The sequence below is a fragment of the Zootoca vivipara genome, chromosome Z1, assembly GCF_965207765.1.
Source record: "Zootoca vivipara chromosome Z1, rZooViv2.hap1.1, whole genome shotgun sequence".
Taxonomy (NCBI): domain Eukaryota; kingdom Metazoa; phylum Chordata; class Lepidosauria; order Squamata; family Lacertidae; genus Zootoca; species Zootoca vivipara.
The window spans coordinates 4,291,460-4,315,952 of record NC_142583.1 but is presented as its reverse complement, the minus strand read 5'-3'; the positions used below and the strand labels follow the sequence as shown (position 1 = coordinate 4,315,952).

At 46.3% G+C, this 24,493-nt stretch overlaps 2 protein-coding genes and 1 long non-coding RNA gene across 5 annotated transcripts in view; 1 reads left to right on the top strand and 2 right to left on the bottom strand.

Annotated features, from left to right (window-relative positions):
• The window catches only part of HTRA3 (HtrA serine peptidase 3), a 33,215-nt gene extending 24,010 nt beyond the window's left edge, over nucleotides 1-9,205 (bottom strand). For both annotated transcript variants that reach the window (XM_035113591.3, XM_060279055.2), the window contains exon 1: nucleotides 6,338-9,205. In XM_035113591.3, the coding sequence (XP_034969482.3) occupies nucleotides 6,338-6,734 (397 nt within the window). In that variant the 5' untranslated portion in view covers nucleotides 6,735-9,205. The remainder of the gene's footprint in view (nucleotides 1-6,337) is intronic.
• A 4,026-nt stretch (nucleotides 9,206-13,231) lies between these two features.
• Nucleotides 13,232-15,732, top strand: LOC148687263 (uncharacterized). The gene is made up of 3 exons (XR_015946975.1): nucleotides 13,232-13,370; nucleotides 13,446-13,539; nucleotides 15,598-15,732. It is a non-coding gene; the product is annotated as an uncharacterized LOC148687263 (long non-coding RNA).
• A 4,409-nt stretch (nucleotides 15,733-20,141) lies between these two features.
• SH3TC1 (SH3 domain and tetratricopeptide repeats 1) overlaps nucleotides 20,142-24,493 on the bottom strand; it is a 33,477-nt gene continuing 29,125 nt past the window's right edge. For both annotated transcript variants that reach the window (XM_088657616.1, XM_088657618.1), the window contains 2 exons: nucleotides 22,317-22,513; nucleotides 20,142-20,731 (listed from right to left, as the gene is read on the bottom strand). In XM_088657616.1, the coding sequence (XP_088513742.1) occupies nucleotides 20,477-20,731; nucleotides 22,317-22,513 (452 nt within the window). In that variant the 3' untranslated portion in view covers nucleotides 20,142-20,476. The remainder of the gene's footprint in view (nucleotides 20,732-22,316; nucleotides 22,514-24,493) is intronic.

The window sequence follows — 24,493 nt, the reverse complement described above, 5'->3', positions numbered from 1 at the left end:
TGCCTAAGCCTGCCTTGTAGAATTTTGAGCATAACCTTGCTAGCGTGTGAAATGAGCGCAATTGTGCGGTAGTTGGAGCATTCTTTGGCACTGCCCTTCTTTGGAATTGGGATGTAGACTGATCTTCTCCAATCCTCTGGCCATTGCTGAGTTTTCCAAACTTGCTGGCATATTGGGTGTAGCACCTTAACAGCATCATCTTTTAAAATTTTAAATAGTTCAGCTGGAATATCATCACTTCCACTGGCCTTGTTATTAGCAGTGCTTTCTAAGGCCCATTTGACTTCACTCTCCAAGATGTCTGGCTCAAGGTCAGCAACCACACTACCTGGGGTGTACGAGACCTCCATATCTTTCTGGTATAATTCCTCTGTGTATTCTTGCCACCTCTTCTTGATGTCTTCTGCTTCTGTTAGGTCCTTACCACTTTTGTCCTTGATTATGGTAATCTTTGTACGAAATGTTCCTTTCATATCTCCAATTTTCTTGAACAGATCTCTGGTTTTCCCCATTCTATTGTTTTCCTCTATTTCTTTGCATTGCTCATTTAAGAAGACCCTCTTGTCTCTCCTTGCTGCTTTTTGGAAATCTGCATTCAGTTTCCTGTATCTTTCCCTATCTCCCTTGCATTTTGCTTGCCTCCTCTCCTCCGCTATTTGTAAGGCCTCGTTGGACAGCCATTTTGCTTTCTTGCATTTCCTTTTCCTTGGGATGGTTTTCGTTGCTGCCTCCTGTATAATGTTACGAGCCTCCATCCATAGTTCTTCAGGCACTCTGTCCACCAAATCTAAATCCTTAAACCTGTTCCTCACTTCCACTGTGTATTCATAAGGGATTTGATTCAGATTGTATCTTACTGGCCCAGTGGTTTTTCCTACTTTCTTCAGTTTAAGCTGGAATTTTGCTATAAGAAGCTGATGATCTGAGTTACAGTCAGCTCCAGGTCTTGTTTTTGCTGACTGTATAGAGCTTCTCCATCTTTGGCTGCAGAGAATATAATCAATCTGATTTCGATGCTGCCCATTTGGTGATATCCATGTGTAGAGTCGTCTCTTGTGTTGTTGGAAGAGAGTGTTTGTGATGACCAGCTTGTTCTCTTGACAGAACTCTATTAGCCTTTGCCCTGCTTCATTTTGAACTCCAAGGCCAAACTTGCCAGTTATTCCTTTTATCTCTTGATTCCCTACTTTAGCATTCCAATCCCCTGTAATGAGAAGAACATCCTTCTTTGGTGTCATTTTTAGAAGGTGTTGTAGGTCTTCATAGAATTGGTCAATTTCACTTTCTTCAGCTCCGGTAGTTGGTGCATAAACTTGGATTACTGTGATGTTAAAAGGTCTGCCTTGGATTCGTATCGAGATCATTCTGTCATTTTTGAGATTGCATCCCATTACAGCTTTTGCCACTCTTTTGTTGACTATGAGGGCCACTCCGTTTCTTCTACAGGATTCTTGCCCACAGTAGTAGATATGATAGTCACCCGAACTGAATTCGCCCATTCCCTTCCATTTTAGTTCACTGATGCCCAGGATGTCGATATTTATTCTTGTCATCTCATTTTTGACCACATCCAGCTTACCTCCATCCATGGTTCTTACATTCCAGGTTCCTATGCAATATTTTTCTTTACAGCATCGGACTTTCCTTTCGCTTCCAGGCATATCCGCAACTGAGCGTCCTTTCGGCTTTGGCCCAGCCGCTTCATCAGCTCTGAATCTACTTGTACTTGTCCTCCGCTCTTCCTCAGTAGCATGTTGGACGCCTTCCGACCTGAGGGGCTCATCTTCCAGCGTCATAACTTTTATATGCCTGTTGTCTTTGTCCATGGAGTTTTCTTGGCAGGGATACTGGAGTGGCTTGCCAGTTCCTTCTCCAGGTGGATCACGTTTAGTCAAAACTCTCCACTATGACCTGTCCATCTTGGGTGGCCCTGCATGGCATAGCTCATAGCTTCTCCGAGTTATTCAAGCCCCTTCGCCACGACAAGGCATTGATCCATGAAGGGGTTGGCTGATTCTATGTCCTTTTAAATGTGTGTGGGGTAGTGTTTCTTTGTTGTTGTTGTTGTTGTTGTTGTTGTTGTTGTTCCTATTATGGTATGTATTTTGATTCTATGTCCTTTTAAATGTGTGTGGGGTAGTGTTTCTTTGTTGTTGTTGTTGTTGTTGTTGTTGTTGTTGTTGTTCCTATTATGGTATGTATTTTGTGTTTTCATTTTGGAGTCTTATGCTGTAAACCACCCTCTGATCTTGGGTTGAAAGGCAGTATATAAATTTATTTAATAATGATGATAACAATAAAAGTGTTGCAAGGTCCACTGTGAGCATATTTGTTTACCTGTGTGGGTGGGCAATTTATATATATACAGTGGTACCTCGGTTTATGAACACAATTGGTTCCGGAAGTCTGTTCATAAACTGAAGCGTTCATAAATGAACTTTCCCATTGAAAGTAATGGGAAGTGGATTAATCCGTTCCAGATGGGTCCGCGGCGTTCGTAAACCGAAAATTCATAAACTGAGGTGTTCATAAACCGAGGTTCCACTGTATATATATATATGGTTTTTGAGATACAAGTTTTGTGATATAGCACACTTATGCAAAACAGTAGGTTAATTTTTTTATATAAAATATGTGTTGCTCTCAGCCCACCAGCAGCCCACTGAGGAATGTTGTGATAAATGGCATCCAGCAAAACATCAGCACAGCAGCGAAGCTAGCTGCCTGGCTGCCCGGGGGGCGGGGTGTCCGTTGCGCACATGCGCCATGTGTCATGATGCATGAGTCACGACGCGCGGCGCATGCACACACAAGAGGCATGCAACACGGTGCCGCGGCAAACCCCGTGAGCAAGCCCGCAGAGTGAGGCAGTCTCGGTTGCATCGGGGCTTCTTCTCCATGGCGGCGGCCGTGTCGCGCGGCAACAGCGGCCGTCGGAGGTGGTCAGCCCTGTCCAGCCTGCTGCCCCCCGCCCAGCCTGCTGCCCGGGGCGGCACACACCCCTGCCCCTATTACAACGGCACTGCATTAGCACACAGGTTAAACCCCCTCCCTCACACACAATAGGTACTCTTCAATATGTCCACAGTTGGGTAAGATGAAATTATATGTTGCTTCCCCCTTATCTGTGGGTCAGGGAAATCCAAATTAAATTGAGGGGAGTGTGAAAAACATGCACACACTGAATCCATTTTAAACTGCTGTGTGTATGCAGCCTAAGATAATGGCTTTTTTCCTCCCTTTGCCAACCTCCAAATATTGTGTTAAGAGACTCTGTCTCTGCATTACTAAGTGGCTATAATTTACTGGGTTAAACAGTTCTTCTTCAAGAACAAAAAGATCACAGCCCATTGTGCACATGTTTTCATGACTGAGCCACAGAATTATGAAATGCTGTTTTTAAAATTTTCAAATGGTATTACTAGTACACACAGAAAACCAAAGTAAACATTCTGAAACTGTCTGAAACTTGCAGAAAACAACCGGAAAAGAAAATAATGTTATTGTTTGAGTGTCTGTATTTCTAGCAGATTATGTGGGTTTTCTGGGGGAAACTGAATGGAAAGTTTTCACCCAAAAAACTTTCCACTGTCCTAAAAACAAGGAGATCTGATTTAGCATGTTTGACTTAAGTCTCTAAAAACAAAAACTTTAAAAGTGTGTCATGTAAATTTTACATACTATTTGAAAATTTTACCCAATTGCCAAAAATAGTTCAACTGGAGTTTCTGATTTGAGGGAAAAAAACCAACTTACAGAGCAATCCTATACCCTAGTTACACCAGGAGGCCGGATATGGGGGGAGGTAAGCAACTATTATGCCAAAAAAATAGCTGCTGCCAAATCCTACTAAAATAGCATTTTAGAAGAGAAGGCATTGATTATTGATTATTTAATTTCTATACTGCTTAATATGTTTAAAACATCTCTAAGCGGTGTACTAAAAGCTTTAAAAAGCAACAGACAACTTAAATATTACAAAAATACACCGTTACGTATTAAAATATTCCATTAATGCAAAGTGGCTAATATATATAAATCAATATCAATTCATTTTCCTTCTGACTTCTCACCCAGGATCCAAACAAAAACTCTGCTCACCCACAAAAGTCTCATAACAAGAAGAGTTATGGAAACAACAGACATCAACCTAGTCTCTAGACTTGCTTCCCTAGTGCCCCTTGACCCTTTCTCAACCATGGGTCCCCAGATGTAGCTGGACTACAACTCCCATCATTCCAAGCCAGCATGGCCAGTGGTCAGGGGTGATGGGAGTTGAAGTTCAAGAACATTATGCAGGCCCGGCTCGTCGTAGACCCCCGGTGGCGCAGTGCACCATGGTGCGGGGCTGGTAAGCTGGGCGCCGGCCTGGGAAGGAGGGCGCCGTGCGGCAAAGCCGCGCGGAAACCAATTGCGCCCTGCGAGGGCGGGGCGGGCGGCGGAGCGATCTCCGCCCCTCAGCACCAGGGCGCGCGATCTGCTCAAGACGGCCCTGCATTTGGGGACCCAAGGTTGAGAAAGGCAGATCTGGAGAGTGTGCTGGTGAAATCACTCACATGCATGGAGAGAGGTTGATGAAGGACACATCGCAGCACCTCCAAGCCATCAGCTCCAGTGACACAAGCAGCACCAACATAAGACCACAGGAGTCTCTGTACGTTGGTCCATTTTGGAGCACAATACACAAAGGGAAAGGAGGAGAGATGCCACCACACAGCACCCACTTCTTAATGTTTCACCCTATCTCGAAATGGTGGTAGTGTTGCTTGTGGTAAGTGTTGCTGGTGTGACACACTTTGGATCAGTCTGTGACCCAGTAGTGGGTCCCACCTTACCAGCTGAAGAACCGGGAACTACAATTTGTGCCACTGCCAAGAATTGTTCATGGCACATCTTAGTTTGTTGTTGCAGCTTTGATTTAATGCTACTGCCAGAGCCGACCCAAGGCATTTGAAGTGAACCGCAAAATGGGTTTGTCCCCCTGCCAGGGAAGAAGGGGTGGGTGACAATCTAGATCAGGAGCAAGTGGGGAATAATGACCTGTACTAGGAACAAGAGTGGGAGGAGACCAGCAGTGCCTCCTATTTGCCAAAAGGTCACTGTAGAGGTGGCATGGGTGGGGGGCTGCCAAGGAGGTGACAGATCCAGCCACCGAGAAGTGTGCCACAACTGCCACTGGCATTCCTTGGAGGCCAGATCTGCTGCCCTTGTGGATCCTGCCACCCAAGCTGGTTGCCTCACCTTGCCTGGTGGGTGGGCCCACCAGCCCTGAGTAACATGCAGTTTGACCCTAACTAGATTGTTTTTCTTTTCTTGTTTTGGATGCAGAGAGCCACCTCCTCTCCCATCCCCTTTTCCACTGCATGCAGGTCAATGCGAAAATATAATCCTCTAAAGGTACAATATAACTTTTTGAAGATCGGAGGCTTACTGTTAGGCTTCGTTCGGCATGATGCACTAGGAAGGGAACTGAAAAGGGTTCAGCTGACAGAAGGAGCCATGTCAGAACAAAAGGTTCTTGAGATGCTGCCAGTAGTACACTGGAGAGAGAAGTTAATGGAGTGCATTAAATCCTTCCAATTTCCCTGCTGTGCTGTTATTATATGGAGAGGTTGCTCCAAATTGGTTCTTTTACCACGTTGGCGCGTGGCACAGATCAATACCGTTTTTGTCTTTTAATGGAATAAAGCATTGCCTTCTCCAGAAGAATGCCCCGTCAGGAAGAGCGCACTGCCATAAAAAGCTTGCCTGTCTCTTTTGCCTACGGTGGTTGGCTCAATAAGAAAGCTGAAGGCGGAACGATGCAAGTTGTGCATCGCGTGCATACTCACTCTCTCACACACACACACCTTTTGCACTGCTATTCTCTCTGGTGGAACAGGTGTTGCAGGTTTCTGAAGCGCCACAAAAGCATACAAAACCTGTTCGGCAGAGCGGAGCGAGATCACAGCGACCACCACCCACACTGGAGCAATGACAGCTGTCATGCCGCCTTCAAAGTCCTGGGTCTAAAGCTCCGACCCCCTGCGTATTTCTCTCTTGCAGTAACAAGCGGATCAGGAGCATGACCCGGAGGGTCTATGGCCCTCTGGGGGCTGAAGGAGAAGGCGACCCTGGCAGCTCCCCTACTACGACTAAGCGGCTGCTTTCCCTTCGGGCCAAAGGGCGGCGGGTTCTCTGCTTCGCCCTCACTTCTTACTCGTTTCCTTGCCCAGGCCAACTGGAAGCGTGTCGGACTCGCCTCGGCGGGCAGCGCGTGATTTTGCGGGTCTGCCGCCGGCGCGCGCTCCGTTCGCAAGGGCCCGGCGGCCCGCGCGGGGGTCCCTGTGGCTCTTACCGGCTCCGCAGGCGCCCTTCTGGACCTGCACGACGGGCGGCAGCCCCTGCTGCAGAGCCTGGCGCTCGGCGCTCTTGAGGCGGCACCCGTTGGCGTACGTCCTGCCGTCGCTGCCGCACACCGGCGCGCGGAGCTTGCACTGGCACACGCCCCGGCCCTGGCTCTGGCCCGCGGCAGCGGGGAAGCGGCACGTGAGGTCGTCTCCGCACGGCGGGTCCTCGGGGCGGCCGCACGCCTCGCCCTCGCCCGCCGCGCACACCAAGCAGCAGTTGCAGCCGTCGGGCACGTAGCCGCTGGGGCAGCCGGGGCTCGGGCACCGCGACACGTCGCAGCGCGCCGGGCACCGTGCGCCCCAGCCGCGCGCCAGCAGCGCCAGCAGCAACACCAGCGCCCTCATCGCCAGCGGCCCCGCGCCAGCCCCGCTCGCCGCCGCCCAAGGCGCCGTCCCGGCAGCAGCGCGACGCCGAGTCCCGTCCCACGAGCCAATCAGGCCGAGAGCGCCGCCGCGGAAAGGGCGGGAAGGCCGGCGGGAAGGCGGTGCGCGCTGGCGCGGAGCTCTCGCCTCGGCGCTGTAGCCCCGGTGACCGCGGAGGCGAAACACAACACGCAGCGAGCGAGGGCTGGCTGCTGCTGGTGGTGGTGCCGAAGAAGGAGGCGCGGAGCGAGCCGCGGGTGGTAAAAAGGACGCCCTCGAGGCTACGTCGGGACACTGACTGACGCGGCTCTTCCCCGCTAACCGCTTGCCAAGGAGCGCAGCGCCAGCTGGAGGCTCAGAAAGGGGCGGCCAAGGCTGCGCGTGAAGGGTCGCCTGCTTTCGGAACACGGACGGACTCACCCCTCCCCGCCCTCACAAGCTTGAGCGCCATCATCTCTTTTTAGAAATGAGCTCCTGCCTACCCTACTTCCCGTGACAACAGGCGAAGAGTACGGCCTTCACACAGTTACAACTTGCAGTGCTTCCATGCCAAACAACTTTCATCTGCAGCAATGCAAATGCGCTGTGGAACATGAGACGGCGTTCGATACAAAAGAGAAAAACGATGCAGAAAGGCACGGGATGGAAGCACAAATTTGCAAAGGTCCGCAATCCGCACGTCAAAGAATAAGGTGGCTGGAAATGGCGACGGCGGGAGAGCAGCAAGTTCTGCGGCTGTATGTGTCTGCCACCACAGTGTAAACAAGATCTAGTTCAAATATGTTCCCAATGTCTCATTGTTGCAACTGCTGCCCTTGTTTCTGCTGTGCCTGAAGCACCAGACAGTGAACCTCCTTGTAATGATTCTTGCTATACTTCGCTTCCTTGCAGGAGAGTGTTGCTTATTAGTTGCCACCCAGTTCCCCCTGAGCAGGTGGTCTCCCCAAGGCAAAAAAGAAGGGTACTTCCCTTAACCTTATTCTCTGCTGGTACTACAGTTACCTGTACTTGCTTCTGGGTTTTTTCTTCACATTTTGGTGACAGTGAACAGCAGTGATTCTGTGTATCATGTGGCTGACTAGCAATGAAGGATTACTGGCCCTACTTAGAGTAGATCCATTGAAATTAATAGGCCTAAATTATTCACATCCATTCATTTCAATGGGTCTATTTTGAGAAGGACTAGTATTGGATACAACTCAATGGAATTATATTTCAGACTGAAGTTGCTGTTATGGAATCATCTTATTAAATGCAAACACAGATTCCTCACTCTGTGCATGCTCAAGCATTTCCTTATGAGGCTGGCTCATAATTCTGAATCATGTCTTCCCCCTGCTCAACTTAAACTCAGGCTTAGGCTATGTTATGCTTTGATTGGGTTGATGGTGACTAGCACATTTTCCTGCTCAGTATGCCACTTGGCATATGCCTTGTCTTTACATCTTCTTTTAACAAAACAATTCTCCAGAGGATCTGGAGGACCATAAAAAGACAATCCATGTTATTAATCAACTCATTCTTATGCATTTAGCCCTATCATAGTTTCAAACATACTGTAGTCATGTTTATTTAGGTGGGCAAATGAGGTCGCCCAAAAGTGCTGTGGACAGGGCCCCACAGACCCAAAAGCCACCAATGCAAAAAATGAGTGTATAATTGATTTTGCAGCTTTCCGTTGTGCTGAGTCAAGTGAACCTGACATCCTCAGGGATCACAGCAATTTCTGTAATCTCTGCTGGCCAGATTGATGGTTCTGAGACTGACAGGATCTATATGGCAATGCAAGCATTACTGAGATTAAACATGCCCTCGTTCTCTGCTGTTTCCCCACACTTCTGGTTCAGAGCTAGAGTGTGAAAGCAGGTTTGTGCTTTTGGTGGGGGAAGTACTGTCATCACAGACCTTTAGGAAATACTATAACTATAAATGCAAACCTGTTTCTAATTATTAGAGTCACTCCAACCCTCCCTCCATTCTCAAGGGAATGCAAGTTTTGTGAGAGAGCTGAATATTCTCTCTTCCAGTGTGCATCTACCTGCAAGTTTGTACCAAGAGGAGAGAAAATGTTATAACTATTACACCTCCTTGCCTTGTTGTTTTGTAATAAGGAAAGGCAGCAGACTTCAGCACAGAGCAGGCCCAGGACATTTTGCTGCCCTGGGAAACATGGATATACAGCCTCCAGTTGTTCTTTTGATTCCCGTAGCTCAGCCAGTTTTTTTGCATAAGCTACCTCAGGAATTCCTTTGCAGCTTGCATTCTCCATATCACAAATGTCCTAGCATTTATTGATTTCTAGGGTTTACTCTAATCCAGGCATCCCCAAATTGCGCCCTCCAGATGTTTTGGCCTACAACTCCCATGATCCCTAGCTAACAGGACCAGTGGTCAGGGAAGATGGGAATTGTAGTCCAAAACATCTGGATGCCTGCTAATCTATAACACCACCACTCCCGTAAAAAAAAACCAAAAAAACTAAACAAAAAAAAAACAGTTTTCCATAACTGTCCAGCAGATTTACTAAAAGCAAAGAATACCACAGTGGCACATTTAAAAACACAGTAACAGTTCATCTTCAAGCGATCTCCAGCTTCCTGGATTCCTCCAGGCCTCCCAGTAATTCCTTTGCATGCACTCTCCATATCAGAAATAACTAAAATAACATTTATTAATTTATAGGATTTACCCTAAATCTAGAACAATACGTAGCTGTTGGTTAATTCACACAGGTGATATAAGGAGGGACAAGGGTTTTTTAGAGTCATGTTATCATTTCCATCTTATATAGGAGAATGTGAAAACTTTGTTTGCTAGAGATGAGATTCAAGGATGATGAGAATCTTCAGGGAGTCAAAAATGTAGGTACAGTGGACCCTCAGGTTACGTTACCTTTGGGTAACGTTATTTTTGGGTTGCGAACACGGTTTCACCGCATGTGCAGAAGCACTCTGCGCGCCACGCACATGCGCAGATGCGCTCTATTGCACCGTGCACGCAGAAGCAGCACCTCTAGATGCGGATGTTTTGGGGTATGTACGGAATCCCGGAACAAATTAAGTTCGTATCCAAAGGGTCCACTGTAACTGGATTTCACTAGAGTCATTGCATGACCGTGCTACATCCAGAATAAATTCTCATGCTCTAGCCTTTAAGTTGCATGCTCAGAATGTTTGTTGCTCATGTGCACGCAACTGGAGCAATTTGCACAAAATCATAAGATCTAAAATAAAGATATGAAAAATAATATCAATAACAGTAGCAATCCCCACCAAACTATGCCCCCTAAATAATACCCCAGCCCAGTAGTCCTGTTCAGCAGCCTCAGCTTTTGTAGCTGGAGTCAGTCCCATGTGGGAAAGGCCTGCAAGGCAGGGAGCTGGTCTTTCAAGGCTCACAGGTCCTAAATATTTGCGCACTGACAGCTTGGGGAAGGAGATACCATGCCGGCAGCAAGAGGCATCTATTTCTTTCAGAATAGAATAAATGAGCTGAGCGGTCCCAGACAGTGCATCTGTGTGTGCTGCTATCATGCACAACCCTTCTTTCTTCTTCTTGGCTCACAACCATGGCATACTTGAAACTGTTGCACACACTCTCTGACTTCATCCCAATGCCATTTCCTGCAGCACGCTGCTTGTTTACTCTCCCTGGCTTGGCTTCAATGCTTGGTGCTGGGTTTTAACCTCCAAGCCTCTCTGACTTAGAATCTTAAACAGGAGCGTCTCCATCAAAAGCTCCTCGGAATTTATGTGCACTTTGAAACAGTTTGTGAAATAATTAAAAGTTCAGAAAATAGCAATGGGAAAGATCCATTAAGCAAACAGAGAAATATCTCACACTCGGGTCATAACTCATTTCTGAGCCTCCAGCTAACTTTGATTTTCTGTCTCAATGTAATAGATCCTTCATCTAATGATGGTAAGAAGCTTTAGAAGTTCATGAAGGAATAGCCTCTTCCCCCTCCCCCCGGCCATGATGTCTCGCCACTTGAAAGAGCTGTGTCCCAGGTTGCCCTAGACGGAGAATGTCCACACTGACAGACAAAAATCTTTCTGGTGGGTGGGAGTTTTTCTTGTGTCAGCAGTTCCATTTCAGTAGTTTCCCGAGGATGAAAGGTGCAGGGAGGATTACGGAGTATGAAGATATCATCATAATTGCACATGAGTTTGATTTATATGGTGAGAGCGACCACAAGGACTGTAGCAAGGCAAAACTCACCCAACACAAACACCTCTCAGAAGATCAGAGTGATAGTTGTTCCCTGGGTGAGTGAGTGAATGAATACAGGCAAGTACTTACCACTTACCACAGAAGCGGATTTAGGGAATCGCAGCCAGTTATAGAATCATAGAATCATAGAGTTAGAAGAGACCACAAGGGCCATCCAGTCCAACCCCATGCCAAGCAGGAAACACCATCAAAGCATTCCTGACAGGTGACTGTCAAGCTTCTGCTTAAAGACCTCCACAGAAGGAGAGTCCACCACACTCCTTGGCAGCAAATTCCACTGTCGAACAGCTCTTACTGTCAGGAAGTTCTTCCTAGTGTTCTACCTTCTTTCTTGTAGTTTGAATCCATTGCTCCGTGTCCGCTTCTCTGGAGCAGCAGAAAACAACCTTTCTCCCTCCTCTATATGACATCCTTTTATATATTTGAACATGGCTATCATATCACCCCTTAACCTTCTCTTCTCCAGGCTAAACATGCCCAGCTCCCTAAGCCGTTCCTCATAAGGCATTGTTTCCAGGCCTTTGACCATTTTGGTTGCCCTCCTCTGGACACGTTCCAGCTTGTCAGTATCCTTCTTGAACTGTGGTGTCCAAAATTGGACACAGTACTCCAGGTGAGGTCTGACCAGAGCAGAATACAGTGGTACTATTACTTCCCTTGATCTAGATGCTATACTCCTATTGATGCAGCTCAGAATTGCATTGGCTTTTTAGATGCTGCATCACACTGTTGACTCGTCAAGTTTTCGTACTGCTCTCAAGCCAGGTGTCACCCATCCTGTATTTGTGCCTTTCATTTTTTTTGCCCAAGTGTAGTACTTTACATTTCTCCTTGTTAAAATTGATCTTGTTTGCTTTGGCCCAGTTGTCTAATCTGTTAAGGTCATTTTGAAGTGTGATCCTGTCCTCTGGGGTATTAGCCACCCCTCCCAATTTGGTGTCATCTGCAAACTTGCTCAGGATGCCCTCAAGCCCATCATCCAAGTCATTGATAAAGATGTTGAATAAGACTGGGCCCAAGACAGAACCCTGTGGCACCCCACTAGTCACTTCTCTCCAGGATGAAGAGGAGCCATTGATGAGCACCCTTTGGGTTCGGTCAGTCAGCCAGTTACAAATCCACTGAATGGTAGCATTGTCTAGCCCACATTTTACCAGCTTCATTACAAGAATATCATGGGGCACCTTGTCAAAGGCCTTGCTGAAATCAAGATAGGCTATATCCACAGCATTCCCTTCATCTACCAGGCTTGTAATTCTGTCAAAAAAATGAGATCAGATTAGTCTGACATGACTTATTTTTCAGAAACCCATGCTGACTTTTATCCTGCCCTGGGCGTCGAACTATGTGGCAAATGCAAAGAAGCCTTATCACTTGATAGCTACACCACCACCATCTTAACTCTCCTTGAGAAAGCATGGGGGAGGCAGTGTGGTGTAGTGGTTAGAAGAGCCCCCTGTCTGTGACTATCTAGCAATCATGCATTTGTGATTTGGCTGCAGATCTTCCCACACAAGGAAGGAAGATCTTCTGAGGGAGCCTGTTCCACTGTCAAGCAGCTCTTAACCTCAGAAAGCTTTTCCTTATCTTTCAACAGAATCTCCTTTCTTGTTACTTGAATCTATTGGTTCGGGTCCTCCCCTCCAGAGCAGGAGAAAACAAGCTTGCTCCCTCTTCCATGGAACAGCCCTTGAGATATTTGACTCCTCTCAGTCTCCTCTTCTTAAACATATCCAACTCTCTTGGAGCATCTAAAATGCCTTGCTAAGGACTTTTCAGGCACTGCTAATCAGCTGGTCATTAATGCCTACAAATTCCTTTCTGGCCTGCCAGGCCAAAGTCACAAGCAACCCCATCCCCAGATACAAATATGGACCCACCGGACAAGAAACGTCAGGATTTTGCCAGCAAATGTGGATCAGCCTTCTGGCAAATAAAGCACTTGTGTCAAATTCCTCCCAATGGCATTTAAGGCTCTTCTACTTTGCATTGACTTTTGGGGTCATCATTTTGGTGTAAACCTTTCTGACAGCATCTTGTGATTCAGAGTTCTGCAAAGGGTTCAGTCAATCCAGGCATCCCCAAACTTCGGCCCTCCAGATATTTTGGACTACAATTCCCATCATCCCTGACCATTGGTCCTCTTAGCTAGGAATCATGGGAGTTGTAGGCCAAAACAGTTTGGGGATGCCTGAGTTAATCTGTTTTGCTATCTTTCCCTAGGTTCACTCTACTATCTATTCAAACAACGTGAGATGCCTATGAACTTCCATTGTGCATTTGATAGGCCACTCTCAGTGGACAGAAAGCTGAGAGAGTTGACCAGGGCAGTTCTATGGATGTCTACTCAGAAGTCCCATTCAGTTCAGTGTGACTTTCTCGAAGGTAAGTAACCATAGGATTACAGCCCTGACATATTTTCACAGACACATATTCTGACATGTTTGAGTTTCTTTGCAGATAGCACCCATCAGCTATGAGCTCAACGTAACACTGTGTGCCTAAAACAACTTTCTTCATAAATCTTAGTGGGAGGAACTGAATATCTGAGGAGGTAAGTCAGACTTTGAAATTCCTAGTTCAAGTGCAGATGTTGGTGTCAGATGAAGTGACCATATCAGTCTCTGGAAGAAAGGAAGAGGAATCCACCAATAGCCCTAGCCAAAACTATTTCCCCTTAACAAAAACTAGCAGAAGCCTAAATCACGTACTGTTCTGTTATAGAGAATTTTGTTTGTTCAGCTGTATGTCTTGGTGTGTATGGATTTGTTTAAAAATCCTATTCTTGTTTTCTCACAGTGTAATTTAAACACACAGAACCCTAAAAGACTATCCTCCACAGTGTGTAATGCCTAAGGATATATTTTCTGAGAATGAATAAATTTATTTTGTGATTTATGTGTAATGCCCTCCTGCTTTTTGCAGGACCAGCCCAAGAAATCTTGCTGCTGAGGTTGGGCATCAAATGCCCTTCATCCCAGTGGAAGATAGCTATTTGGGCACCTGAGCCAGAAAATCCCACAAATGGCTCTTTCCCATTCCCCAATACAATAGGAGAAATACCGCAATTTAGTGGAACCACCTGCTCCATCAGGGCCCAGCACGGGCCACATGATTTCCTCCAATGATTTTGCAAAGTTTTTTGCAGATAAAGTCGCTCAGATTCGGGAAGAGGTAGACTCCACTGTGGGAGCAGGGCTGGTGCGAGGGAGTGCTAGAGTCCTGTCTAGTCAAGTTGTGTGGGATCAATTTCAATCTGTTACCTCCGAGGATGTGGACAGGCTGTTTGGACGAGTGAAACCAACCACCTGTCTCCTTGATCCTTGCCCATCCTGGCTTATAAAAGCTAGCCGGGAAGGGCTGGGTGATGGGCTTCGCAGGTTGGTGAATGCTTCTCTCTCTGTGAGGGAGCCTTCCCAGACCCGCTGAAAGAGGAGGTTATTAAACCGCTTCTTTAAAAACCATCTTTAGATGTGGCCAATATGGCCAACTATTGCCCAGTCTCAAATCTTCCATTCTTGGGCAAAGTGATTGAGTGAGTAGTTGCTGAACAACTCCAGGCAAGCCTGGAAGATGCGGACCATTTGGATCCCTTCCAGTCGGGATTCAGGCCTCATCATGGGATTGAAACTGCCTTGGTCACACTGGTCGATGATCTCCAGCGGGCTAGGGACAAAGGTGAGAGCTGTTTCCTAGTTCTGCTGGATCTCTCAGCAGCTTTTGACACCATCGACCATAACATCCTTCTGGACCACCTAGAGGGGTTGGGAGCTGGGGGCACTGTCATACAGTGGTTCCGCTCCTTCCTCCTGGGCCGTGTTCAGAAACTGGTGGTGGGGGATGAGTGCTCAGACCCCTGGGCTCTCACTTGTGGGGTGCCTCGGGGTTCTGTCCTCTCCCCCATGCTTTTAAACATCTATATGCAGCCGCTGGGAGAGATCATCAGGGGGTTTGGGCTGGGTGTTCATCAGTATGCAGATAATACCCAGCTCTACCTCTCTTTCAAATCAGAACCAGAGAAGGCGGTGAAGGTCCTGTGTGAGTGCCTGGAGGCGGTTGGAGGATGGATGGCGGCTAACAGATTGAGGTTGAATCCTGACAAGACAGAAGTACTGTTTGTGGGGGACAGGAGGTGGGCAGGTGTGGAGGACTCCCTGGTCCTGAATGGGGTAACTGCCCCTGAAGGACCAGGTAAGAAGCCAGGGCGTCATTTTGGACTCACAGCTGTCAATGGAGGTGCAGGTTAATTCTGTATCCAGGGCAGCTGTAGTTTATCAGCTCCATCTGGTACGCAGGCTGAGACCCTACCTGCCCGCGGACTGTCTCACCAGAGTGGTGCATGTTCTAGTTATCTTTTGCTTGGACTACTGCAATGCGCTCTACATGGGGCTACCTTTGAAGGTGACCTGGAAACTACAATTAATCCAGAATGTGGCAGCTAGACTGGTGACTGGGAGTAGCCGCCGAGACCACATAACACCGGTCTTGAAAGACCTATATTGGCTCCCAGTATGTTTCCAAACACAATTCAAAGTGTTGGTGCTGACCTTTAAAGCCCTAAACGGCCTCGGTCCTGTATACCTGAAGGAGCATCTCCACCCCCATCTTTCAGCCCGGACACTGAGGTCCAGCACTGAGGGCCTTCTGACGGTTCCCTCGCTGCGAGAAGCCAAGTTACAGGGAGCCAGGCAGAGGGCCTTCTCGGTAGTGGCACCCGCCCTGTGGAACACCCTCCCAACAGATGTCAAAGAGAAAAACAACTACCAGACTTTTAGAAGACATCAGGGAAGCTTTTAATGTTAAATAAATTATTGTATTTTAATACTTCTGTTGGAACCTGCCCAGAGTGGCTGGGGAAACCCAGCCAGATGGGCAGGGTATAAATATTATTATTATTATTATTATTATTATTATTATTATGATTAAACAACAATAATTAATAAACAACAATTTACCAGCATTCCTTATTGGTCTTGTCCACTCCATCCACTGGAGCTTGTTTTCCAATGCAGGGGAAGTCCATAACTAACCAAGGGTTTAAGAGGCATCAGCTACCCTCTCTTGGTTTAGCCAGGTAGTCGAAGCTGTTCCCAGGGTGTGGCCACCATCACATGATGACAGCCTCTAGGAGCCAAAGGGTTAGGGCTAGGTTACGGTTTGTGTTAGGGTTAGGGCTAAAGGTGGACAAACTACCCTAAACAGAACCACCTGTTACCCCATTATAGGTCCTACCCCTCCCCTAAGGCCCTGTGAAGGATGGTCTCTTACATTTTGTTGACAAACAAATATTTGGGGTGCTTTCTGGGCAGGTCGGAATCCTGTATGTGCTTCTTGTGTCTTTTTTAAATATTTTATTTTCGTTTTTTTAACAATGTTTTTACACATTAAAATCATTTTCAATTTTTGCACATCTGAGATTAATTAAATCCCCCGTCTTCCCCGCCCTCCCCTGGTTTCCAATTTTTCTATTCTTTCTATTGCATCTAATTACATTTTTCAAATTAATTTTATATCCTTTTAAAACTTAAATTATAAACACTCTTTTCCAACAACACAAGAGACGACTCTACACATGGATATCACCAAATGGGCAGCATCGAAATCAGATTGATTATATTCTCTGCAGCCAAAGATGGAGAAGCTCTATACAGTCAGCAAAAACAAGACCTGGAGCTGACTGTAACTCAGATCATCAGCTTCTTATAGCAAAATTCCAGCTTAAACTGAAGAAAGTAGGAAAAACCACTGGGCCAGTAAGATACAATCTAAATCAAATCCCTTATGAATACAGAGTGGAAGTGAGGAACAGGTTTAAGGATTTAGATTTGGTGGACAGAATGCTTGAAGAACTATGGATGGAGGCTCGTAACATTATACAGGAGGCAGCAACAAAAACCATCCCAAGGAAAAGGAAATGCAAGAAAGCAAAATGGCTGTCCAACGAGGCCTTACAAATAGCGGAGGAGAGGAGGCAAGCAAAATGCAAGGGAGATAGGGAAAGATACAGGAAACTGAATGCAGATTTCCAAAAAATAGCAAGGAGAGACAAGAGGGTCTTCTTAAATGAGCAATGCAAAGAAATAGAGGAAAACAATAGAATGGGGAAAACCAGAGATCTGTTCAAGAAAATTGGAGATATGAAAGGAACATTTCGTACAAAGATTACCATAATCAAGGACAAAAGTGGTAAGGACCTAACAGAAGCAGAAGACATCAAGAAGAGGTGGCAAGAATACACAGAGGAATTATACCAGAAAGATATGGAGGTCTCGTACACTCCAGGTAGTGTGGTTGCTGACCTTGAGCCAGACATCTTGGAGAGTGAAGTCAAATGGGCCTTAGAAAGCATTGCTAATAACAAGGCCAGTGGAAGTGATGATATTCCAGCTGAACTATTTAAAATTTTAAAAGATGATGCTGTTAAGGTGCTACACCCAATATGCCAGCAAGTTTGGAAAACTCAGCAATGGCCAGAGGATTGGAGAAGATCAGTCTACATCCCAATTCCAAAGAAGGGCAGTGCCAAAGAATGCTCCAACTACCGCACAATTGCGCTCATTTCACACGCTAGCAAGGTTATGCTTAAAATTCTACAAGGCAGGCTTAGGCAGTATGTGGACCGAGAACTCCCAGAAGTGCAAGCTGGATTTCGAAGGGGCAGGGGAACCAGAGACCAAATAGCAAACATGCGCTGGATTATGGAGAAAGCTAGAGAGTTCCAGGAAAACGTCTACTTCTGCTTCATTGACTATGCAAAAGCCTTTGACTGTGTTGACCACAGCAAACTATGGCAAGTTCTTAAAGAAATGGGAGTGCCTGATCACCTCATCTGTCTCCTGAGAAATCTCTATGTGGGACAAGAAGCTACAGTTAGAACTGGATATGGAACAACTGAGTGGTTCCAAATTGGGAAAGGAGTACAACAAGGTTGTATATTGTCTCCCTGCTTATTTAACTTATATGCAGAATTCATCATGCGAAAGGCTGGACTAGATGAATCCCAAGCCAGAATTAAGATTGCCGGAAGAAATATCAACAACCTCAGATATGCAGATGACACAACCTTGATGGCAGAAAGTGAGGAGGAATTAAAGAACCTTTTAATGAGGGTGAAAGAGGAGAGCGCAAAATATGGTCTGAAGCTCAACATCAAAAAAACCAAGATCATGGCCACTGGTCCCATCACCACCTGGCAAATAGAAGGGGAAGAAATGGAGGCAGTGAGAGATTTTACTTTCTTGGGCTCCTTGATCACTGCAGATGGTGACAGCAGTCACGAAATTAAAAGACGCCTGCTTCTTGGGAGAAAAGCAATGACAAACCTAGACAGCATCTTAAAAAGCAGAGACATCACCTTGCCGACAAAGGTCCGTATAGTTAAAGCTATGGTTTTCCCAGTAGTGATGTATGGAAGTGAGAGCTGGACCATAAAGAAGGCTAATCGCCGAAGAATTGATGCTTTTGAATTATGGTGCTGGAGGAGACTCTTGATAGTCCCATGGACTGCAAGAAGATCAAACCTATACATTCTAAAGGAAATCAGCCCTGAGTGCTCACTGGAAGGACAGATCGTGAAGCTGAGGCTCCAATACTTTGGCCACCTCATGAGAAGAGAAGAATCCTTGGAAAAGACCTTGATGTTGGGAAAGATGGAGGGCACTAGGAGAAGGGGACGACAGAGGACAAGATGGTTGGACAGTGTTCTCGAAGCTACGAACATGAGTTTGACCAAACTGCGGGAGGCAGTGGAAAACAGGAGTGCCTGGCGTGCTATGGTCCATGGGGTCACGAAGAGTCGGACACAACTAAACGACTAAACAACAACAACAATAAGTGTTATAATAATCCCACTAGCGTTTTTAGATCTCTACAGTGGTCTTTAAGATACTCTATAATTTTTCCCCCACTCTTGGGTGTGCTTCTTTGTCATCTATCATGTAGAGTGTGCAGCTTGATTGTCTTCCTTGTGCAATTTCAGGTAAAGGGTCCCCTGACCATCAGGTCCAGTCATGTCCGACTCTGTGGTTGCGGCGCTCATCTCGCTCTATAGGCCGAGGGAGCCGGCGTTGTCCGCAGACAGCTTCCGGGTCATGTGGCCAGCATGACAAAGCTGCTTCTGGTGAACCAGAGCAGCGCATGAAACACCGTTTACCTTCCTGCCGGAGCGGTCCCTACTTATCTACTTGCACTTTGATGTGCTTTCGAACTGCTAGGTGGACAGGAGCTGGGACCAAGCAACGGAAGCTCCCCCCGTTGCAGGGATTCGAACTGCTGACCTTCTGATCAGCAAGCTCTAGACTCTGTGGTTTAACCTAATCTGCCCAAAACTTTGTGCCACAGCTCTCCTCTACTACTGCCAACAGGATCTTGCTCTGTTTACTCAGGCTTCCTTGTGAGTGCTGCAGTTCCCAGCCACATGGAACCTTGTTCTTGCCCTGGCACCTACAATAGGTTATTTTGTGTTCCTACTTCTGCAAAACAACAACAACAACAACAACACACAAAATCTATTGCCCTGATTTTCTTTCTTCTTTATGACACACAGCTGTATTTCGTAGCAGATGGACTGGTTATTTGAAGCGGCTCTTCCTAAGCCTAGTTTTATCAAATGTATTTAACACATTTAATGTTATGGGGAAACTTTCTTTTTGCTCTTGCATTCAGCAGCCTGTCTTAAAGACACAGAGCACCCTCTCACGGGCAGAGAAGTTATAAACCTTTTTAGCTAAATGTGTACAACCCTGTGTACATACTTGGGCTGCCTCCCAACTGGTATTCTTTGGTAAGTGAAGTTTGGCCACAGACTGGAAAATGTAGGTTGTGCAATTAAAGTAGATTTGGTGCTGTTGTGCAACAAACCCACTTCCAGTAAACAAACAAACGGTGGTGGAACTTTCTCTATGGGCAGTGGAGAGAGACACAGGGACAATTTGCACCAGCTCAAAATTTGCCTTGTTCCTTCGCTTACTCCTTCATTATTCTGTCATTTTACATTTGTCTCATGTCAACTTGTTTTCAGCTCGCTCACACACTAGCTCAGGTATAGATGTGAATGGGATATATTACAACATTTTATTCCCGAGCCCCACTTGGAAACAAATATTTCACAATCACATCCCAGAACATTCATACTAATTACAGAGGGAGCATGAGAAGTTTAAGGATTAGTCAGTCAGTATCTTTATTATTTCAGTTAATCGTATTTTAAGATTCCTCTGTTTCCAACAGTTAGTATGTGAACAATTTGGTCCAAAATCTGCTTGTAGGATGGATTGTTGCCAAAGCTCTCCAGGAACCTTTTGCTCTCATTTCACTGGACCCCATACAGCTGCTCATTCGGGGACAGAAGACACATTTGCAAACACATTTCTGTATGCAAGAGCTAAAGTAGCCGCATTCAGGTCAGTAACCCTATGCGCCGTGTACCATTTCACATGCAAAAGACTATGTTACAATTTGCTCTCAGCACAAAGTCCCCTGATGTCAAGTCCTCATTTGGCATTTTTCAACGGTGCCCTTGATGCCCTCAGACGTTGATCAGGGGCTAGATTTATTCTGCGAATATTAAGCTCTGTGGCGAAGGCTCTTGCCTTTTGGTAGAAGTAGAGAGACTTCTCTCGGTCCACCAGGAAGTTGTGGTAAATTATCGCAAGTCTTGTGTAAACCTTCAGTTGAGCCTTTTTGTTTCCCAAGTCCATGGCAGCTGCAAGGGCCAAGTTATAGTATCCGGCAGCATCAAAAGGGTCCTGAAACAGTGCAGCAAAATATGAGCCACGGTGGAATTTTATACCAGCAACAATTTACAAATATTCTAAATAATACCTACGAATAACCATCACACCTTGTAGGCAGTGGAATTGCTACTTTTTGTGAAGTGTGGCAACTATTTGTTCCCTTTTATAACTGTAGTAGCCACTCCAATTCCTAGAAGAGGGCAAGTTGTTGTGCCTATTTTTGTTTTGCTTTATGGCCTCATCATCCAAGTAGCAGCCTGTACTTTATCTCACTAAATTTGGATTTTCTCCATCCAATAAAGGAAGCAATATAGTATTTTTTCTAAAGGTTCTCCAGAACAGGTAAACAAAGACCCAGGTTCATGCCTACAATGGACCTCAGAATCAAAATAGATTTTGGAGCCATAAAAATGACTACATTCATGTGGTCACAAAGGCACATGAACGTGCACACAGAAACTGCAACCCATGCACACACAGAGATGCCCTAGGGGACACAAAGACTTTCAGACGCTTTAAACTTCATGCTTCTCCCTGTTATATTTCCCGCTGTATTTAGTGACAGGATGGTATCTGACCAGGGCCGGCGCCTCCATTTAGGCAAACCAGGCAATGGCCTAGGGTGCCTAAATGGAGGGGGCGCTGTCGAGCCTCCTGCCTGCCCGCCCTCCCGCCGACGCCTCCACGCGCGTTGCCGGAGCCAGAACCGGGAGCAACGAGCGAGCGGTGGCGGCGGCAGCGCCCGTAGCTGAAACCTTCAGCTATGGGCGCTGTTGCTGCCGACGCCACCCCTCGCTCGCTGCCGCGGCTGCTGAACAACTCACAGCGTCCCCTCCATAGGCGGGAGGCGCGCAAGCCAAAATGAGAGCTCAGCGCCCTCCCGCCTATGGAGGGGACGCAGCGGCGTTGGCGGCGTTGTGCACGCGTCATGACGCACGATGCACGCATCATGACGCATGTGCCGGGGGAGGCACCAGAAGGTGATTTAGCCTAGGGCGCAAAAAGCCCTAGCACCGGCGCTGTATCTGACTGTCATATTTGGTGTTGAATCTGATCTGCTCCATAAAATTATGGAACAGCTCAGAAACTCAATGTTATGAAAACATAAGCAAAACCCAGCAATAAGACTAAAACCAAGGCCACCCCACTCTCCTCTCTCATCCCCTTATTCATCATCTTTGAGACCAAGACAGCACTCCAATCCTCAGCAACGAAAAAAAAGTGGCTGCAAGCAAAATCCCCAAACCTTGAACTGATTGTTTCACTTTTTAAAATGTGTTTCTGCAAATTTGAACTTGAAAAACAAGTGACAAATGTTTGGAAGACAGAAACAGCAGCCAGTTGTAGGAGCGTACACTAACCTTTCACCCACTAATCATCTGAAGAGGGAATTAAATGGACCAATTCATTTCACACCAGCAAGCAAATAGACAAACTATTCCTAAGGTAGCACCTCGTAGGATATTTTTGATTTAGAATACTGGAATCCAGCCCACCTAGTCATGGCAGGACTGTATAATCTTGGTGCCGTTACTTAATCCAGAGCATGCAAAAATATTTTCCGTATTCATATATCAATTCCATCCAAGTGTCTCACCTTTAAGTCATAGAACGTAATGTCTCCAAGAACAAGGTACACTTTGACGTAGTATAGGGCTTCCTCATCGAACTCGAGAGGTGAGGGGCAGAGAGACAAGGCTTTTAAGAAGAAGTGCTCAGTAAGCTCACATTGCCCTAGATGATGGTAGACAACAGCCAGCCGGTGATAGGCTATCCTTTCATTCAACAGATTCCCTAATGAGGTAAGCAAAGGAATCAGCATGGAAATCAAAGAAAGAAAGAAAGGTTAAAACAAACAAGCACAGCACTGTATGCATCTATGAATGACTTGAGCCAGATTCACACATACATGCTCCACATGTGCGTGTGTGAAGGGGCCATTGCAGGCAGAACTTAAGTATCGTATTAACACACAAGTTTTTCAGTGGACTGGCATTCAAACATCCAGGGTCAAACTTCAACCTGTTGATCCCTTCTCTGTCATCTTCATAAAAGAGTATTTGGGGCCTTAGGTGAGAAGCGGCTGGTTAACTATTGTCCTGCGAACCATTTTCAGCTTTCCCCAGCCACCAACACATACATCTGTTTCCCCTCGCAAGGTTCAAAGTCTGCATTTGTGAAGTAAAACCTGCACTATCTGTTTGCCCCCTTATGGCTGCATGAGGTTGTGGATTCATTTAGGACAGAAGAAGGGAGTCTTTTTAATCTGGCCAGCTGCTTATACTAAAAGAGAAATGCACCAATATCACATATAGGCATGTATTCCTCTTACACCTATAAGATCCCCTTTCACTACTAGTTTGATTAAAAGACACAGGTAATCCAAAGATGGAAACTGTTACTGGGAATCGAAAGAGAAGGTGGTCATTCTCGCTCCTTGGGCTAATTCCACTGGCTACATGAAGCCCCTTTGAAATGAGGCAAGCATTATCTTGCTCCTTTATAAATACGATAACAGCCTGACACGGCCCCAGAACAAGGATTGGGAACCTGAAGTTTGAGGGCCAAATGATGCCTTCCAGGTGGTCTATCCAGCCCTTGCGACTCTCCCCAGGCCAGACCCATCACTGTTCCTGCCTATGGGGCATTCCTGTTCCTGTCTGCAATGCGTCCTTGGATTCTGATAATGTGTCTTGCTTGGCTAGATGGAGACATGCATGTGTGTATAGACAGCTCTGAATGTGCAGCCTACTCCATTCCAGCCATTAAAAGGGCAAGTCACATCCATAGGAAACAACTGGGGGCTGGGGCCTACCCCTCAATAATTTTATTCTGGGGAAACAGTCCCCCTCAATATTCCCTCCCCCACCCGCCTTCCTGCTCCCTCACTCCCTGCACAGAGCAGCCCAGCGGAAGTGCATAGGTGGTTTCTGTTATACTAAAATAATTATTATCATTTATTCATTTATTTATTCATTCATACCCCGCCCATCTGGCTGTGTTTCCCCAGCTACTCTGGACAGCTCCCAACTATACGGTAGTCAACAAACATTGTAACTAAAGATTAATATCCAACTATGCAAAACTGGGTAAACACTAAATTAAAAGCAAAAGGTCGCTCGAGGATTGCTCAGTTTGCCTTGTAGACTTCAAGTTCTTTTAACCCTGAGTTAATCCTGTTGTAGCAAGAGGAGGAACATCTGTTCTAGTATAAAGGAATAAAGATAGTAGCACACAGATTGTGCTCACAGCATGAGACATGGAAACATTTCAGAGAAATCTAAGGACTGGTTTACATATGCAGTCACAAAGTGATGAATATGCAACCTCGTTTATTGATTTGCTTGTTTTTAATTTAGTATATTCCAACTGACCTATTGTATTGCAATTAGGTGGTAAACCAACCAAGTAGATCCATTAGTGCAATGACTTCTGGTGGCACAACACAGCTTCCCCTCCCCCTCTCTCACATGCCTCCAAATCTTTTCTGGGTTTTCCCTCAACCCTCTAGAGCAGATCTGGGGAGATGAAGTTTTGTTGCACACACAGAAATCCTTGCATGAAACTACTTTGCTGGATACTGCCCATTAACCTAAAGGTAAAGGTAAAGGGACCCCTGACCATCAGGTCCAGTCGTGACCGACTCTGGGGTTGCACGCTCATCTCGCATTATTGGCCGAGGGAGCTGCTGTACAGCTTCCAGGTCATGTGGCCAGCATGACAAAGCCGCTTCTGGCAAACCAGAGCAGCACATGGAAACACCATTTCCTTCCC